The sequence below is a fragment of the Tasmannia lanceolata genome, unplaced genomic scaffold (genome assembly GCF_043159265.1).
Source record: "Tasmannia lanceolata isolate RefF3 unplaced genomic scaffold, GAP_Taslan_0.1 ptg000037l, whole genome shotgun sequence".
Taxonomy (NCBI): domain Eukaryota; kingdom Viridiplantae; phylum Streptophyta; class Magnoliopsida; order Canellales; family Winteraceae; genus Tasmannia; species Tasmannia lanceolata.
This window is the reverse complement of record NW_027518714.1, coordinates 20013050-20032920: the sequence shown is the minus strand read 5'-3', so window position 1 is coordinate 20032920 and position 19871 is coordinate 20013050. Positions and strand designations below refer to the sequence as shown.

General features: G+C 40.1%; 1 protein-coding gene across 1 annotated transcript; it reads left to right on the top strand.

The window, feature by feature from the left end:
• Window positions 1-1670: 1670 nt before the first annotated feature.
• Window positions 1671-19577, top strand: LOC143860921 (UDP-galactose/UDP-glucose transporter 3-like). Its single transcript, XM_077371777.1, has 7 exons — window positions 1671-1886; window positions 11236-11333; window positions 11475-11605; window positions 15673-15703; window positions 17106-17209; window positions 17426-17547; window positions 18939-19577. The coding sequence occupies exons 1-7, from the start codon at window positions 1783-1785 to the stop codon at window positions 19339-19341; spliced, it is 993 nt and encodes a 330-aa protein (XP_077227892.1). The 5' UTR covers window positions 1671-1782; the 3' UTR covers window positions 19342-19577.
• The last annotated feature ends 294 nt before the right edge of the window (window positions 19578-19871 follow it).

Below are 19871 nucleotides of genomic sequence, written 5' to 3'. Positions count from 1 at the left end.
GATCTATAGTAGATACATCAAATTTTTTGTTCAGCTGGGCTTATTTATTGCAGGTTCAATATATATCATTTTCATCGTAATCTTGATAAATTGTTATACTATTTAGATGGTAGAAAACTGTTTTTTTTTTTTTTCTATATCTTTTTCTTACTTCATCCTACCGAAATATATATGACTCATACAGTTCCTCTGTTCTTTAATCAACTTCCCAAAAAATACCTTTGCTACTTATAACTCTTCAATTTCCACAAAAAACCAGTTTTAAAGCATTTTTTTTTCCTCGCCCCGTGCATCGCACGGGTCTGCAACTAGTTAGAATGATAACAACTCCACAAAGTGCAAAACACTACATAAACCTTGATACATCGTGGGGCTAGAATCATCTGATCAAGGCGGGGTCAACGTCGATGGGCCAGGATTGTGGTCCTTGTTCAGTCTGAACGGATCGCATCCATGTGGCACGTGAAGGATCCGAAAATTGGGTGATAGGGTAACATCTTAAATTTTTTGTCTTTAGAAAGCTTTTTGATCAATCTTCCTCGCGTATGGTGTTCATGCTTGTAAATATTTTTGTCCATCACAAGTTTGGCTGATTGTCCTTGGTCCCATGCTCAATTGATGATTCTAGGCCATTGATGAAGCATGGTGATCATGCCTGTAAAAATCAGAGGAATGCTAAACTCAGGGGCGCCCTTGCATAAATAAGACGAAAGGACGCCCCCATTGGTTGAAAGTCACGAACTCTCATCTCATTTATGGAAGGGTACCCTTAAGTTTAGTATTCCTACTATTTAACACATATCGTTTTCTGTGATGGACGGTTTGGATCAATCAATGGTGGAACCCACTTGCTGTTGCAGATGTCCTACATTGTTAAAAACTTAAAAGACGCAACTAAGAGCGTTTGATTTTCGGGTCCCACTACAGAATGGGCTAGCATTGGATCATCAAAAGGAGAGAGGGGGTGTAGTTATCAACATGGGCATGCAACTCACCGATCTATAGACCTGGCCAGAAGTGACCCGGACCTACGGGTCGACCCCGCCCACCCGTAATTTCCGGGTCCAGGTCCCAAAGTAGTAACGCGTTTAAGTTTGACCCGCAGGTCCACCCTGCCCGTCAAAACCGATCCAGGCTGGGTGGACCCACGAGTGCCCGTTAAAAAGCAAAATACTTTTTGGGGAAGAGGATGTGACGAAAATACGTGAAATCCATGAGGGTATTTTCGTCACATCACTTAAATCCCAATTCCCAACTGCTTTTTCTTCCTGCCAATGGTTATTTCATGCAGATAAGGATTGCCTTGTCCCAAGGCAAAAATAGTAGCAGTTCCCATGCGTGGATAACGAAAAAAACACAAGAAAAGAAAGAATAGAGTGAAAGCTATTAAAGATGGAGAAAGAAAAGAATGAAGAGACTGAAAGGTTTTCAGAGGATGTGACACGTGCCAAAGAGGTTTTTTTTTAAAAAAAAACAACCAAAATTCTAAATAAAAAAAAAAAAAAATGGGTGACCAGCAGGTCAATCCGGCCCGTGTGGGTGTGGTCCAGGTCCACCAAATAGTGACCGGTAAAATTCTGGGTCATTTTTACCCGGCCCGACCCGACCCGACCCGACCCACCCGTTTGACAGATCTTCGGATCTATACAATTACAAATTTTCAAGGGCGATGATGATATTTCCAACCCCGTACGCATTCGCCCCACTTGTTCTCAAATCCTTATTTTTCTCTGCTTCTACTTCTGCTCTGGACTAGAACTTTCCGGCGAATTCCTTGCGGGAATGGGAGGTCAAGGCTCCGGAATCGGCCGGATTCTGGTGTTGGCCTTCTGTGTCGCCGGGATCTGGTCGGCATACATTTCACAAGGCATTCTTCAGGAAACTCTGTGAGTTTTTTTTTTTTTTTTAATAAATTTTCCTTCAGTTCTTCGTTTTTCTAAATTTGTATCTTGATTATTTCTAACTTGATTCTGTTACTTGGAAGCATGAATTTTCTTTTATGTTGAATTACTGAGATTTGATGAGGTAGATGTCTGATGGATCTCGTTTCTTTGTGAAATTTCAGCTTTACATTGTTTACTGCATGAAGTGTGTGGTTATTTTGTGTAGAGATGTAATTTTATTAAAAGTGATGGATTTTCTCTTGATTGATTTATTGGATCGTGATAGGCTTTGGTTTTTTAAGCTGTGGGGATTTGAGATTGTGCTACTTGAGGTAGAATTTGGGGGATTTGTAGCTATAAAATGTTGATGTACAAGGAGGTTAGTAGTAAAGCATAATCCGGAGGTAATTTGTGAAGAATTTGCTCAAAACTGGGTATACTTTCTCTTCCACAAAATGTATATAGCGTACATAGTCATCCAAAGATTGTAGGGATCGGATAAAACTAAAATACAAGAGATAGAGATGAATGAGATAGGAAAGAAATACGAGAGAAATGTGGCATATCTCTGTAAACACTCCCCGTCAAGCTGGTGGGTGAAGATCCGTACCCCAAGCTTGCGACTTAGTGTACGAAACTGTTCTCGCCTAATTGAACTTTGGTAGGAACATAATTTGTAACAAGCTGTCCAGATTGTATTTTCTCCCGCACGAAATGACAATCCAATTCGATGTGCTTGGTCTGTTCATGGAAAACGGGATTGGCGGCAATGTGAAGTGCAGCTTGACTGTCACAGTAGAGGTGCATGGGTTGTGAATGTGAGATCCCAAGGTCATGAAGCACATACTTTAACCAGGTGAGCTCGCAACAAGTTTTAGCCTTCGATCGATATTTATAGGCGTGGTTTGCTTTTTAGCACGCCAAGAAATCGGGCTTGATCCAAGGAAGGTAACGTATCCCGTGTTGGACCTTCTAGTCATTGGGAAGTAGTCCAATCCGAGTCACAATATGTGGAGAGCTGTAAGTTATTGTCGGCAAGTAGCAAAATTTCAAAGCCAGGAGTTCCTTTGAGGTATCTCAAAACACGATGAACAACATCAAGATGAGGTTTGCGAGGATTTTGCATGAATTGGCTAAGTTGATGAACCAAAAAAGCTAATGTGAGGACGTGTTATCATGAGATATATTAGTCTCCCGACTAAACGTCTGTAAGATTCAGGATTCTCCAAAAGATCTCCTTGGTCAGCACATAAACGGGTTTGTTGTTCCATTGGAAAATCAACTGGTCTACAGCCAAGAAGTCCCGTTTCATTCAAGATATCAAGAATGTATTTGTGCTGGCAAAGAAAAATCCCTTTACTAGAACGAGCGACCTCTATGCCAAGAAAAAACTTTAGAGTGCCGAGGTCTTTGATATGAAATCGCTTGTGGAGAAAATCTTTCAACTGTATGTTTGCCAAATCATCATTCCCAATAATAATCACATCATCCACATACACTAGGACAGCAATAAAAAAGTGCCCTCTTTTAAGAGTGAAAAGAGAATAATCTGCGACAGATTGAGTATAGCTAGCTTCTTGAAGAGCAGTAGAGAATTTCGCAAACCACTGTCTAGAAGCCTGTTTAAGTCCATATGAGGACTTCCTCAACCTACATACATGATTCTCCCCCTTGCTGACATATCCGGGAGATGGTGCCATGTAAACCTCTTCTAGTAAATCTCCATGCAAAAAAGCATTATTGACATCTAATTTATGCAATTTCCATTTTTTAGCTTAAGCAATAGCTAGAAGACTTCGGACAGTGACAAGTTTTGCAACCGGGGCAAAAGTTTCATGATAGTCAAGGACTTTTGTTTGAGTATATCCCTTGGCTACCAGTCTGGCCTTATGGCGTTCAATTGTCCCATCTGCCCGATATTTGATTTTGTAAACCCATTTGCAACCAATGGGTCGTTTTCCAATGGGTAAGGCCTGCATAGTCCAAGTCCCATTGTCTTCAAGAGCTTGGAGTTCATTTGCCATGGCAGTTCGCCAACGAGCACGTTGGACAGCTTGGTCGTAGATAGTGGGTTCCTCATGAGAGTAGATATTAATGAGAAAAGCTTGGTAAGAAGAAGGATATTAACGAGAAAAGCTTGGAAAGATATCATGAAGTTCATGCCTCTATTCCAAAAAGGGTTTCGTTTTAGTAACGAGACGGGGTGAGGATTAGATTTGATAACTGGTGTGGGGATAGAGCATTAAAGTAGGACTTCCCTTATTCAATGGCTTCCCTTAAAGAAATGAGTGTGGCTGAATCATTCAGTAGAGTTCATGATATAGCAACTTGGAATTTCAAGTTCATGGAGAACTTGTTTGATCGAGAGATGGATGACATCATGAACTTTCTTGCTAGAATCAACTCAATTTACATAAAACGGAGGGGTGAGGATAAAAGAGTGGAAATGAATGTTGTTGGGGGTATTCACCATCAAATCTTTCTATAATAGTTGGTCAGAAGATGTGCCCACACCAAGTAGGGTAGTTTGAAAAATTAAATCGCCTTTGAGGGTTAATAACTTTTGTTGGTCAGCATGCCTAGATAAGATCATCACGGGATATCACGTTCGCAAGAGACATAAGATAATTGTCAATCATTATGTTCTTTACCCATCTAATGCTGATTCAGTCAACCATCTCCTCCTCCATAGCTAGTTTTCACATGAATTGTGGTACTTTTTCTTCGGTCTCTTTGGAGTTTATTGGGTTCTACTTGAGCGCATCGTCAATCATATTGAATTATGGTGTTTTGCCTACTGGCCAAACTAGAGACAGATCGTTTTGGTAACCTATTATTAGCTGTCACTCTGTGGCTTATTTGGAAGAAGAGGAACAAGAGATTATTCAAAGGCAAATCTGAAGGCATGCAGATTATTCAAAAACAATTTTTCTGGGTTATTGTTTAGTGGGCATCGACCCTCATATTCAGTGGTGTGTTGGTGACATCCTTCCATTGGGCCTTGGAGATGATCAAAATGAGCAAAATATTCACTTGGCGTGCCCTACGCTCAAATGAACCCATCCATCGCCTGTGAGGTTAAAGTTGGACTTTGATGGTTTTAGTTTGGGTAACGTTGGTTTGGCTGGTATTGGAGGCCTGCTAAGAAACGTGGTCAATGAGGTGTTGTGGGCCTTCTCATGCCCATTAGGTGAGGCTGATGCTATCGAGGCAGAGATAAGGGCCCTCTTGAGTGGAATTCGAGTAGCTTCGAGGGATCAGATACAAGATTTGATTGTTGAGGGAGGCTCCCTCAATGTGGCCAGGTGGGTGAGAGGCGGCTTATTTCTCATGGCAGTTCACAGATGCCATGGAGGAGATTTGGGACTCTTTGGATGGGCTTGATACAAAGATATGTCATTTCTGGCGCTTGGCAAATTCGGATGCTAATTTGCTAGTGCGAACGGGAGTCGGCCGGTCATTTGACTTCTTCCCACCTTGAGGGTTCACACTTGGGGAAAGAGAGAGAAGGGGGGGGGGGTGTCTGTTGTTGGGGGCCTTGGTCATTGAGCTTTGCTTTTCATTGATAAAATCACCGTTCAAAAAAAAAAAAAAAAAGAAGATTAAGAGTTCATTTTTTTGGTGATTTTTGTCCTCAAAACTAACTTGGGGAGAAGTTTGGTGGTTGGGTTTAGTGTTGTTGAAGAAAAGTTACTCATCTTTGGAGGAACATAACCCTTAACAAAGCTTCCCTCTCTAGTGGTGTAGCATAAAAGACATCTTAAGATACTTCGTATGGGCCGCCGTCTAAAGAGACGTGGTGGTGGAACAAGGAGGTCCAAAAGGCGATTAGGTGTAAAAGAGAGTGTTATAAATGTTTGCATAAGTGTAGAAATGAGGAGAACATTGAGAAGTCTAAATTGGCTAGAAAAGAAGCTAAGAAAGGCAGTAAGGGAAGCTAGAGGCAAGGCATATAAGAATTTGTACCATAGGTTAGGGACGAAAAATGGTGAAAAAGATGTCTATAAGCTTGCTAAGTTGAGAGAAAGGAAGAGCAGGGACTTGAATCATATAAAATGCATCAATGACGAGAATAAAAGATTGTTAGTAAAAGAAAACGAGATTAAAGAGAGGTGGAGAAGTTACTTCGATAAGTTGTTTAATGGGGAACCTGTAGCGAATTTGGGAGAACCTGATAACGCTTTTGATGATACAAACCGGACGGTTGTTCATAGAATCTGAACATCAGATGTAAGAGTAGCTATGAAAAATATGAAATTAGGTAAGGCTAAGTGGCCTGACGATATTTCTATTGAGACTTGGAGATGCTTGGGTGATGTGGGTTTTGTTTGGTTAACTAGATTATTTAAAAATATTTTGAAGACTAAGAAGATGCCTTATGAGTGGAGGAAGAGTACATTAGTACCTATTTATAAGAATAAAGGGGATATTCAGAGTTGCACTAATTATCGGGGAATTAAGCTAATGAGTCATACTATTAAGCTTTGGGAGAGGGTAATTGAGCATAGACTAAGAAAAGAGACTAAGGTGTCAGAGAATTAGTTTGGCTTCATTCCCGGACGATCGACTATGGAATCTATCTTCTTGATTAGGCGGTTAATAGAGAGATTTAGAGAAAATAAAAGTACCTTCATATGGTTTTTATTAATTTGGAGAAAGTGTATGGTAGGGTTCCCAAGAGTATTATGTGGTGGGTCATTCAAAGGAAAAAAGTGCCTACTAAATATATTGATGTGATTAAGGATATGTACGATGGAGCAGTAACTAGTGTCAAAACCACAGATTGCACGTCTAGTGAGTTTCCAATTACAATAGAACTGCACCAAGGATCAGCTCTAAGCCCTTATCTTTTTACGCTAGTTATGAATGAGCTTACGGATGGTATCCAGGATGAGGTGCCGTGGTGTATGTTATTTGCAGATGACATAGTATTAATCGACGAAACCAAAGCAGGAGTAAATGCTAAGTTAGAGTTATAGAGAACTACTTTGGAATCCAAAGGTTTTAGACTGAGTAGGACTAAAACACAGTATATGGAGTGCAACTTTAGTAATGTAAGGAGGCGGGACGAGGATGTAGAAAATATGATTGGACAGCAGGTACCTAAGAGGGATATCTTTCACTATCTTGGTTCAATTCTACATAAGGAAGGAGAGATTGAAGATGATGTTAACCATAAAATAAAAGCAGGTTGGTTGAAGTGGAAGCTTGCCTCAGGAGTTCTGTGTGACAGTAAAATACCTACCAAGTTGAAGGGAAAGTTTTATAAGACAACTGTGAGGCCAGCCATGCTGTACGGCTCAGAATGTTGGGCCACCAAGAAGCAGCAGGTGCATAAGATGAGTGTAACGGAGATATGAACGCTTAGATGGATGTGCGGCCACACAAGGTTAGATAGAATTAAAAATGAAGACATTCGTAAAAAGGTGGGGGTGGCACCAATTGAGGAGAAGATGAGAGAGCACCGCTTAAGATGGTTTGGACATATCCAATGTAGGCCTTTGGATGCTCCAGTGAGAAGTGGCGACTCATGCCAAATTGATGGAGTAAAAAGAGGTAGGGGCAGACCGAAAACAACATGGGTAGAAACAGTGAGGAAAGACTTGATAGCTAGGAACATAACAGAGAACATGACCTTGGATAAGATAGAATGGAAGAAAATGATCCACGTAGAAGAACCCAACTAGAGCCAAGATTAGAGCCAGGTAGATTCCTTTTACCTTCTGCATGAAATTTTTCTCAAGGATTCATTTAGCCGACCCCAACTAGTTTGGCACAAAGGCTTTGTTTAGTTGAGTTGAGTTTAAGATATTTCTTATGGGATGTATCGGTGGATGGTAAATCAATGGGATCATGTCGATTGGAGTGAGTGGGAGTGGGGAACCTTCTTTTAGGCAAGGTTTTAGTACTATGGCAGTCCACATCTTTATTTTAGGCAACCCAACTAGAGCCAGGATTAGAGCCGGGTAGATTCCTTTTACCTTCTTCATAAAATTTTTCTAAAGGATTCATTTAGCTGATCCCAACTAGTTTGGGACAAAGGCTTTGTTGAGTTGAGTTGAGTTTAAGATACTTCTTATGGGATGTATAGGTGGATGGTAAATCAATGGGATCATGTCGATTGGAGTGGGAGTGGGGAAACCCTCTTTTAGGCAAGGTTTTAGTATTATGGCAGTCCACATCTTCATTTTAGGCAAGGCCTTGGTAATATGGTAGTCTGCATCTTCAAGAAAGTCTTTAACTTTGAGGTTAGGTTTTCTGAGTAGGTGGGGATTGGATTTGGTCTAGGGAAGATCTTTGGTTAGGTGAGTCATGTTTCTGTAGCCCTCATTGCCAAATTGAGTATAGTGGGGTGAGCTTGCTAAGAGAGTGTGGTCTCTAGTTTTTAGGAGGAACCTTCGATGAGACCAGTATGAGCATTCTCTCTCAGGATATATATATATATATATATATCATATCATTAGTTAAAATATGTGGAATTTAAAAAAGCATCATCACAAGTGTCCATCCTAATTAAATGATCACTTGGGTAATAGCTTGTGATCAACCCTGATCGTCATATATGGGCCCATCGAATCATAAGACCTATGATAAATGTGGCTGGGATCTTTATTAGATCTATGCTATGAAATTTACGAGGTATTATCACCACTGTCCATTCCAACACATATGATCAAATGGTCAAAGATATGCGATCAACAGATTTGCTTATTGAACTTCTCGGGAAGTCAAGCTGAATCAAGGTATTTGAAGGTTCAAGTTTCATTCTCCATTGCCCCTTTGTAGAGATTGAAATCACATGCCTTATGGGATTTTTCAGTACTTTAATCAATTCAACTTCTCTTGAATTCGACTCAAACTGATTAGTATTCAATTGAAACTTGCTAATTTGGTCGATTAAGGAGGTTGATTCAAATCAATTTGATCTACTTAACATGCTTCTCAGATCAGATTTTGGTGATTTCGCCATCCAACGACCTTTGTTACTGAATTTATAAAGCACCACTGATGAGACCAGTATGAGCATTCTCTCTCAGGATATATATATATATATATATATATATATATATGAGAAAACATTTCCTACACACTTGTGTAGGTAAGTTACCTACACACTAGCTTAAAATACAGTGGGGGCCCACATTGTTTGGGTGATCCAAACCATTCATTTGAATGGTCCTCACATAGATAGGGTGTCCACAAAAACTCAGATCCATAGGATCATCCCAACCATTCAAACTATGGAGGCAAAAAATGGACTAATTTGTGAAGGTTTATACACGTCCATTTTACCTCCACAAATCGTAGAGTTGGGATGATCCTATGGATCTGATTTTTTGTGGACACCCTATCTCTGTGAGTACCATTCAAATGAATGGTTTGGATCACCCAAACAATGTGGGCCCCCACTGTATTTTAAGCTAGTGTGTAGGTAACTTATCTACACAAGTGTGTAGGAAATGTTTTCTCTATATATATATATATAGAGGAACTGTTAAGCTCACCAAACTTATGGTGAGCTAGCTTGCCCAATCACATGGGTCCCACATTTTGGGGAGTGATCCAAACCATTCATTTGCAAGGCCTTATCATAGATAGGGGGCGTACCAAAAATCAGCTCCATAGGATCATCCTAACCCCTCCATTTGTGGAGGACAAAAATGGGGCAGATTTGTGTCTGTCCATTTTTGTCCTCCACAAATGGAGGGGTTAGGATGATCCTATGGAGCTGATTTTTGGTACACCCCCCATCTATGTAAGGGACTTTCAAATGAATGGTTTGGATCATCCTAACAAAGTGGGCCCCCATGTGATTGGGCAAGCTAGCTCACCAACAGTTTCCTCATATATATATATATATATATATATATATATATATATATATATATATAGAGAGAGAGAGAGAGAGAGAGAGATTATGATCTCTAGTATTTGGGAGGAACCTTCGATCAGATGAATATGAACATTCTCTTTCAAGATATGAGAGAGAGAGAGAGAGAGAGAGAGAGAGACTACGGTCTCCAGTTTTTGGGAGGAACCCTCAATGAGACAAATATGAGCATTCTCTCTCTCTCTCTCTCTCTCTCTCTCTCTCATAATATTACAGAGTAGCGTCTCTAGTTTTTTTGAGGAACCTTCAATGAGAAGAATATGGGCTTTCTCTTTCTCTCAGGATATTAGAGGAGGTGCATGGCTTCCCTTTGTTTCCAACCGAACACTTGAAGTCTAGATTCTCACGGTGATTTTTGGCCGAATCATCTAACTCTTTGATTTTAGGTGAAGGCTCTTTTTCCCCTATTGCTCGTAAACGAAGGAAGAGTGCTTTGGAAAGTGACCCCCCCATACGGTCTTGTGGCCCATTTTGGGAAAAGATCTCAGAAAGAACTAAATTAAAGTCTTGTAGTGTTAAATCATGGCCATTAGAATCTCCGTAATAAGATGAGCAAGGCCAAGGTTATTTCTTGTGGCTTCTTAGTTATGAGGATATTCTTAAGAATTGGATGATGGCAGCACTTAAAAATTGAAACCTGGATGGTGTCTCCCATCCTCTAATACAGTAATACCATTAAGCTCAAATATGATGGTAGTTCTCATGGGAAGCCCGGGCCCAACATAATAAGTGTTTAGAAATGTGTTGGGGGATTATATTTTCCGGAGGAATTATATGGTTTGCTTATCGTCGAAGGGAACTAAAAGAATGTGATAGGATGTGCAATGAGGCTATCTCTCCTGCCATGTAGACTGGCTAGATTTGTTTTGGAAATGCTTGACATTATTTGATAAATACCATCATATTTGCCATTTTGCCTTCATCGTTTAGGCACATTCCAAGAGCGGCTAATGAAATGGAGGATTATCTAGCTAGAGATGAAGTGGAGAGGTACTTTAATCATTAGGATTCAGTACTATATGTGGGAGTAGATTATACTATATTGTGCTATTTTGGAGTTTGTTGATGTATTTTTGTGGTCGAAACTTGAAAGTGCATAATTTTAAAGGTAATAATACCAGCTCCCCATGTAATTTTATGAAGAGCTTCACGAGTGTTGGACTTGAAATTTTATAAAATAGGGAATATAGTGAAATCCCTTAGTAAATCAAGGAGAGAGAACAAAGGGGTGACTACACGTTAACTTATTCCCCAAAAGTGAAAAAGGATAAGTATAAAGTCAAAGTACTTTAATAAAGAGAACAATGATTGCTTAGGTGAAAAAACGAGCGTGATTGCTTTTTAACTGACCTAATGATTTCCATCCTCTTGTATTCCATTTAAGTAAATGATTTTGATTTGCCTTTTATTAGTTGATATGAGATGTAGAAGCGTTTTTAAAATGCCTCATCTTGTTTTCAGGTCCACGAAGAGATTTGGCCCTGATGGGAAGCGGTTTGAACATCTTTCATTTTTGAATCTTGTGCAAAATGTTGTTTGCCTTATTTGGTCATTGATAAGTAAGTTTTATTTACTCCTTTTTAGTATGTAAGTTTTATTTACTCCTTTTCTTTGTGAGAAGTCCAGTTTTTTGGTATATTATTTTTTCAGTTTATTTAAGCTGTTCTTTAAACTATAGTTATTTTATGGATTTTCAACAGTGATAAAGCTTTGGTCCAGAAGCAGCTCTGGTGGTGCTCCCTGGTGGACCTATTGGAGTGCCAGCATTACAAACACAATTGGTCCAGCAATGGGAATTGAGGCATTAAAGTACATCAGTTACCCAGCACAGGCATGTTTCAATCTATGATACCATATACTTGTATAGGCCCTACATATTGTGGCTGATACGATACGATATTGATATGGTACTGATACTCTTTGATACTTTTGGTGGTTAAAATAACTATAATGTTCGAAACATATGCTAATCTCTTTGAATAAACTATCATGCTTTTGCTTTTTAGTGTCACATTTTTGCAATTATAATTTTGAGTATGTGAGTCTTATAGATGCTATTATAAATTTACTATTAGGCCCATCTTCGAAGTTAATCAAGCTATGTTCTATTGGTGACATGTCTTGTATCTTAAGTCTTAACTCATGGCATGGGCCACTGTATTAGTATCTATAACCTAGAATTTGAAAAAATACCGACCTCTATCTCTGTTCCCATCTGTTGCGGCTCAAATCTGGCTGAGTGCGTGAATAGATCCCTCCTGGCCTAGCACCAGCGGATCGACGATCGGCAAAGTGATCTCAAACAGGGGTTAGGTATGCCCGGAGTTGGAACTCCGGGGAACCCCTTCAACACTCAAATCAGTTTAAGGCAATAGATGGAGCTAAGCACAAGGAAAAGTCTAGAATTGTTATCAGAGCGTTACGCTCGAACCTTTTATAGGCAAAGGTTCCGTGGCTTGTGTGGTGACGGTGGCGTGTCATTGGGGCAATCGTTGGCATTGGCACCAGTGTCGGCCCGCAAGACCGCTCAGACGCTGCACGACGGTGGTATGATCGACGATGAGACATTGCGTAGTAGTGTCATGATTAGTAAGGATCGCAGCATGGCCCATGTGGTTGTGTTGTGGGTGTCAGGGCAGCACATGGCTTGTACCGTGCTGGCGTGTCATGTTGGTTGGGTCACCGTGTGCGGTGCTAGTCTTATTATGCCGCGTGGCGACGTTCGTTCGGGGATGCTTCGGCCCCAAGCCACCTTCCAATGCACGATTGGGGCTCGATTTTACCCCCAACATGTAGCTCACCACTTCCTTGGGCCAATACAGACCGAGAAGTATATTGGGTCTCCTCCGTCGGGTCAAACCGATTCTGGGCCTGCGGGAGAGTCCCTGGGTCTAGGGTTCCTTTTGTCGAAGGTTCCTGGAGGGATGATCTGGTCGCCGATTGAGGTGGTTTGGCTTCGATCCTTCGTCCGTGGCACATGGTTTGGCGGGAATTTTGAAATTCTCATGACGGTTAAGTGCGTGTGCCCATTATCTGAAATGGGCGCCTCGATCTTTGCACAAGAGTAGGGAATGATGGGGGAACCCATGTGGCACTAATCGGGCCGCTGAGACAAGCGGCAACGATCCTGAGCATTGGTTCAAGCGGCGGTGGTGTATAAAAAGCCAGATCTCCTTCATTCCTTCACTTTTGCTCTTCTTTGAGAAGATGTGCGGTTTTGTCCTTGTCGCTGTACTCGAGCCTTTTGAATCGGTGTGGTCCGGTCAATCTTCTTTATCGTCTCTTCCCGGTAAGTCTTCTTGCCGAGAACCTTTACTTACTAATCATGTCTCGTTTGGTTGAAACGTCTGAATGAGTGTCTAAGCTTGGAGATAGGCCCCTAGTTAAGGTTGGGACCCTTTTCCGATTTGGAATTGCCCGAGGGGGCCTTGCCCTTTGAGGGTTCTGCGTCAGTTGCAAGTCGTGGACCACACGGTCTGATCCCCCTTGTGAGGATGAGGAGGTTTGGTGGGAATTTTGAAATTCTCATGGCAGTTAAGCGTGTGTGTGCGCGTTATCTGAAATAGGCACCTCAATCTCTGCACAAGAGTAGGCAATGATGGGGGAACCCACACGGCGCAAATCGGGCTGCTGAGACAAGTGGCAGCTATCTAGAGCGTTGTTTCAAGTGGCAGTGGTCTATAAAAAGCCAGAACTCCATTCCTTCACTTTTGCTTTTCTCTGTGTGGCTGTGCAGTTTTGTCCTTGTCGTTGCACTCGAGCCTTTCAAATCGGTCTGGTCGATCTTCATCTTTCTCACCTCTTCCTGGTAAGTCTTATTGCCGAGAACGCTTTACTTCTAGTCATGTCTCGTTCGGTTGAGACGTCTGAATCAGGGTCTAAGCCCGGAGACGGGCCTCTGGTTAGGGTTGAGGACCTTTCTCTAGTCTGTGAATTACTCGAGAGGGCTAAGCCCTTTGAGGGTTATGTGTCTGTCGTGGGGCCGCATGGTCTGATCCTCCTTGTGGGGATGAGGAGGTGTGGGGAGTGAGCAGTCGGCTTCAGATGTGAGGGGCCAGAAAGGATTTGTAGCAGTTGCAAAGAAGGCCCTTTCCAAGTCGTGGTGGAGTATCATGTCCTGTCCTCGGTCAGTCTACGTATCCCCAAGTCCGGTGCATGGACGTGTGATGAATGCGCCGGCTTGTCGATGTATGGAGACATGTTTTGGGTTGGTTTTCAGTTTCTGGTGCATGAGTGCGTATCTTGAATTACTATGAAATCAGTCCGGTTCAGATAGTGCCGAACGGTTGGCGTGCTATGGTCGATTCGCTTTCTTGGTCTGGAAGTTGATGGTTGCTCTCATTTATTTGCACCTGCAGGAGATTTCAACATGTCTATTTTTCTTGATTATAGATATGCGTCATGCAGATTTTTTGAGCTTTTGAACTTCCAACTTCTGCACAGGTGGATACTTGAAGTTTGAATTTTGAACTTTGAAATATAGGTTTTGTATTTTTTTTTCCTTGGGTCCCATTTGGTTTGGATTTTGAGAAACAATTGTTAGTCCAAAACTGATTGTTGGCCAACCTGATGCAAAATCTGGAATCTAGAAATTATTGAGTTGAGAACAGAGATCCCTCTGAGGCTGCAAGGAAGCGACTTGATTCCATAATTACTTCACCTGCTGCCTTCAAGTTAATGATATTCTAAATTGATATATAAGGTCCAAGTAAATGTGAGCAGAGAATACCTGTTTCTATGAATTATTAACTTTTACTTAGAATGTGTATTTACTTAGGGGCTCACACAGACTACAGATTTGGTGCCAGTTGCCAACAGTTACAAATTAAGGCCGAGACAATAACTGTATGGAAATTTGAAATTCTAAATGCATGTTTCAGTTGATAACTTCTGGTGTGGGAAATGGGGGTATCCTTCTCACCTATCAGGCCATTACATGTAACTCTGTTGTTAAAATCTTACGATTTACAATTCGAATCTTACAATTCAAATCGATTCGTGGGTTGAACGATTTACGATTCGAACCCTGTTACGATTTGTAATTCGACTCTGATTTTCAGAACCTTGCATGTAAGAGAAACCCTCTTGGGGCCTAGAAGGCTACAAGCTATGAAGAGACAACAGCTCTTTTTTATTTGTTGCTTCTTAAGATTCCTCCAGGAGCGCTGGTACAGATTTTTCCTGGTTGCATTTTTGTGTTGGACTCTGAAGATTCCATTGAACTTGATCTCCATTTCCTTGGGTTAACTGTTTATCATTGCACGTGTGGGTGGACTTTGGTCCTCATGCTCCCTATTTCTATGGTGGATGACATCTCCATTTTAACACTATGCATTAGTATTTGAATTGAAGGATATTATTGCAATTGACACAAATACTTGGGGCAATCAACTTCCATTGCTCTCTTTTGTGAGTAATCTTTGGCCCTTTGTGGAAGAGTGTATCTTTGGTGGAGCATGGGTTGTCCGAACTTGGGTTCCCAAGTGTATGGTGGAACTGCACCGGTATAATGGGATTTGGATGCGCCTATAATGCAATTCATGGCATTGTTTATCTATAGAATAGTAAAATGAACTCTGCTAATATAACAATTGGGTTTTTTTTTTTCGGATATTCAATTATCTGTGTTTTAACTATTTGTAAATTGATAATTTGATCCTTATGTGGATTAACATATAAATTGTTGATTTTCTTTGAATAATGATATTTGCACATTGGAAAATCTTTTGCCATCCTGGCTTCCATATTGTAGCTTCATTGCATTTTCAGCATTGTCATTGGGAATAGCCTTTAATTCATTGATTTGGTTGCAGAATATGAATGTTCTCAACGTTTGTAATTCTTGGACTGGAGGCTTTCTCAAGGTGTAGCTAATGTGGCCTTGTTATTTGTTGTCAGGTACTAGCAAAATCCTCAAAAATGATTCCAGGTGAGCTTTTAACTTGGTTATAGAAGGATTAATTGAAGTTCTTGACCTTCTCTTGAAACTTTGTATTGCTACTTGTGGATTCTGTATGTTATGTGGGACAATGCCTAAAATTGCTTCAAAGTTTGCTTCTATATGAATCTGAAAAGAAAACAATCCCAGAGAAGTTTGAATTTGTTGCGAGAAATTTAAGTTAGCACCGAACACAGTGGCTGCCCATAAAAACAAACATCCAGTGGCTGGAGAATATATGTAATATTAATACCATGCAAGTCAGAGCTAATGACCTGTAGAGCATGACATTGAGCCTAAATTGCTCATACTTCTCAATACATAAAAAGAATTGACCAAGCAGTCTGCTATTAAAAAAAAACGAGCTCTAAAAAGTGCATTTTTCGTGTACAATAGCATCTGTTGTGAGTTATGATTGCACAATCTGCACAGTAAAATCAGAAGGAACACCTTAGGTTACAAGTGTTGCAATTTCAATGGTTTTCCAAATCTCTAATAACATAAATTTCCATGTGTAAGAACTTGGTCATCAATCGTCTCAACCCTTTAAATAATGAATTTGCAGCTTATTACACATAATGCGAAACTTTTGAATCTTCAAATATTTTTTTTGAAAAATGACAATTGTATTCATACCATGAGAATTACATTGGAGACCTGGAGTCCCAACCTGCATTTACATAGCATGATAGGTCAGGGTGTACCCTAGACCAAAACATGAAAACAAAAATAAGTACCCACAGTACCACTCGTAGCTTTAGTTACTATAAGTTGACTTTTTCTTTATACAATACCAAAAACCTCCATCCCAAAAGGCTCGATCAGCACCCTGAACCAAGAACACCTGTGAGTCATCACGAGATGCTTCCACTGCTGTAGATCTATAAAGTCACTTATCTACCTCCTACTGATTCCAAAAAGCAATGACCATTTCTAAACTTTGCGATCTTCCCACGAAGATCTTGAGAGCAACTACAAAAAGACCAAACCTGCCTCAATCTTCAAATATGAAACAGCAAACAAAACTATCTCTGCTAAGATGCTCTGGATTCTAAAATGCTAATACCACATGATTAGAAAACCATGTGGCTACTCTAAACTTGAAAGTTCGCATACATGGACGATTGGGTTTTAGGCTTTTACCTCAATTTCAACAACAATTTAAGACATGGGTAGGCCATTGAACATTTGTATGTAATAATTGCTTCATATTTAATTTTAGATTCCCCTGAAACCATGTTCCCACCACCCATTCTCCATTTTTTTCCTGTTTTATAACTTCATATATTCCCAACGCTCCAAAGATTTTTAATAGTCTGTGTTTTGGATCTCAATAAGTTTCTTAGAGTAATGGTTGTAACGACTGACCAATGCATTACTTCCCTTCATGCAGTGATGCTGATGGGTACACTTGTTTATGGTATCAAGTACACTTTTCCTGAGTATGTATGCACTTTCCTTGTTGCCGGAGGCGTATCCGCCTTTGCTCTTTTAAAGGTAAATATTTTTATCTCTATTTAATACCATAAATACAAGTCTTGAGTTTGACGTTAGTATAATCTAGCACTGGCAATGCTGTTCACAGTTTTCACCGGACTTAGATTGAAAAATGTGTCCTTTGCTACTTTTTTTACATTAATCTTCTCAATACGAGTGCACTTTTAATTTGAGCTCAACACTTACCTTCTCTCCTCGCCATTTGATTTGTTACAGACCAGCTCAAAGACCATAAGCAAGCTTGCTCACCCAAATGCTCCTCTTGGCTATGGCTTGTGTTTTCTTAACTTAGCATTGGATGGATTCACTAATGCTACTCAGGATTCCATATCAGCAAGGTGTGTTAGTTTAAACATTTGACTCTTTGCCTTGGATTTATGGAAGTTTTAACTGTTGGGAGTTTTGAAATGACAAGGAAGCTTTATTTATTTTCTTTAAACCACTGGATCCTTAAAGACACAAAAGTTGTTTTAGCCGCAAATATTCTGAATTAGTAGCAGATCCTTATATAAAAGCCCACCGCACAAAAAGCAATTTTTCTTGGGTTTCATGTTGCAACATGTGGGAAAACAAAATTCTGGAAATTTTATTTGAAATGTTATCTTTCAAGTTTCAATTCATCTTGGCAAAAGTTTTATGCTGAAACAATAACCTACCATGCGGAATATAATTAAGTGGCCAAATGGTTTCATCAAATTGTTTTAATCTGGATCCATTTTACTGGAAGGGCATGAATTCTCTCAAAAGCCACTGAAAATTCCCTAGATCTAGAACTCAACTAAACCCTATTATGGTACTAATGGAAGGATCCATGTGACAATATTTTACACAGTTAAAAGGTATGGTTCTAAAATTTAGACATGGGAATCTTATAAAAAAAAAGAAAAAAAAATATAGACATGGGATTGTTTTTGGGGTTGAGCATTCTTTTTCATTTGTGAAAGGCTTTGTTCTGCAACCTTGAGGTCAGAGGTTCAATCTCAGCTTACCTACCAAAAAAAAAACAGAGACTAGGACCTTGCTTGGTCAAACTTCTAATCAGTTGTATCACCTTTGTTTCTTTACAATACCAAGTACCTAGTTAAATTAAAATTACCCTTTCATTCTAAAAATAGCTGAAACATCACTTTTTTCCTTGTATGTATCATTTCCTCTCATCATTCAAGGTGTAGGCAAGTAGGTTTTCTTTCCTCAAGAATATTGATCTCGTGAGTAAATGCATTCTCATGCACCCTCTCATAAACTCGAAACTGCCTTTCTTTCTATCTACTCTTCTTACACCAGAAATGCATAATCCACATACGTCACTGCATATTCATGCATCCATGCATATTGATAAAGAAACATCTCCGGAGGTCCCAAATCCTTGACTGGTACTTGTCATCAACTCACAGCATATCTCTGTGCTGCTAGTTGCTGGTTTTCGGAAATTTCAGGTAGTTTCTGGTGTACTGGTGTTGGGATATCCCACCCCCTACCATGTATAGCAAACTTTTGGTTTTAATGAAGGGAAATGATATCAGCACAACCATGTTTTAATAATTGCAGACCCAACTTGTCTTTTCTTTTTAAATTGGCTTGTGAGAGCTTTTTGGGACTGTAATAACCTTTTGACTGCTCTACTAAAAGATTCATTAGTGAAGATATCAAAACACGGGTGTGCTGATATCATTTCCCTTTAATGAAAAACAAAGTTCAACTCACAGCATATTTCATATTTTGTCACCAGGTACCCAAAGACAAGCGCGTGGGATATAATGTTGGGCATGAATCTATGGGGTACCATATACAATGTCATCTACATGTTCGGTGGGGGCCGCCAAGGGAGCGGTTTCGAGGCAGTCAAATTCTGCAAGCAGCACCCTGAAGCAGCGTGGGACATATTCCTCTTCTGCCTTTGCGGGGCAGTGGGCCAGAATTTCATATTCTTGACCATCAGCCGCTTCGGCTCCCTTGCAAACACTACCATAACTACAACACGCAAGTTTGTGAGTATCGTCGTTTCTTCGCTTCTTAGCGGCAATCCCTTGTCTGCAAAGCAGTGGGGGAGTGTGTTCATGGTATTCAGTGGGCTATCTTACCAGATATACCTCAAGTGGAGGAGGCTGCAGAAGAAGAGAAAGCCCATGTAATAAGGATAGAGATGCCTTTTAGAGCTACTGTGTCTTTTCTTTCTGTCCTAATTTTGAATCTAAGCCTAAGGTTTAGGTAATAATCCCTTGATTAATAGTAATTCTTGGAATATTTTGCCAATGTATCTCTATTATTATAACTTTAAATAGCAAAGTCACAATTTTCATGTGTCTTTGTTCTCTCCTATGTATCCAAACGATTCGAAATTAGATATTCAACTCAACTTGAGTATAGAGATCGGTGGGGTTTCCCCTTGTTATTTTAGTTTTCTTTAATAAAATTCTTTACCATTCAAAAAAAAAAAAAAAAAAACTCATCTTGAGTATAGATGTAGATGATTTATTTTCTGACAAAGAAGTTTGAGATCCAGTATTTGGTCATACCGATAGGTCATCATCACAGGGCAAAGTTCAATGTCAAGATTAAGGTGAGCAAAATCAACGGTTCTTAAAGGACCCCTCCTTTCCATCATGTCTGATCAATGATCTGGGATCATCTTGGTGAGAGTGGGACCAAGAGCAATAGATCG

Coding starts and splice junctions, on each gene's coding strand:
- LOC143860921 (XM_077371777.1), top strand. CDS start 1,783: ATGGGAGGTCAAGGCTCCGGAATCGGCCGGATTCTGGTGTTGGCCTTC. Junction 11,334..11,474: donor CCTTATTTGGTCATTGATAA/GTAAGTTTTATT, acceptor GATTTTCAACAG/TGATAAAGCTTTGGTCCAGA. Junction 17,210..17,425: donor CCGCCTTTGCTCTTTTAAAG/GTAAATATTTTT, acceptor GATTTGTTACAG/ACCAGCTCAAAGACCATAAG.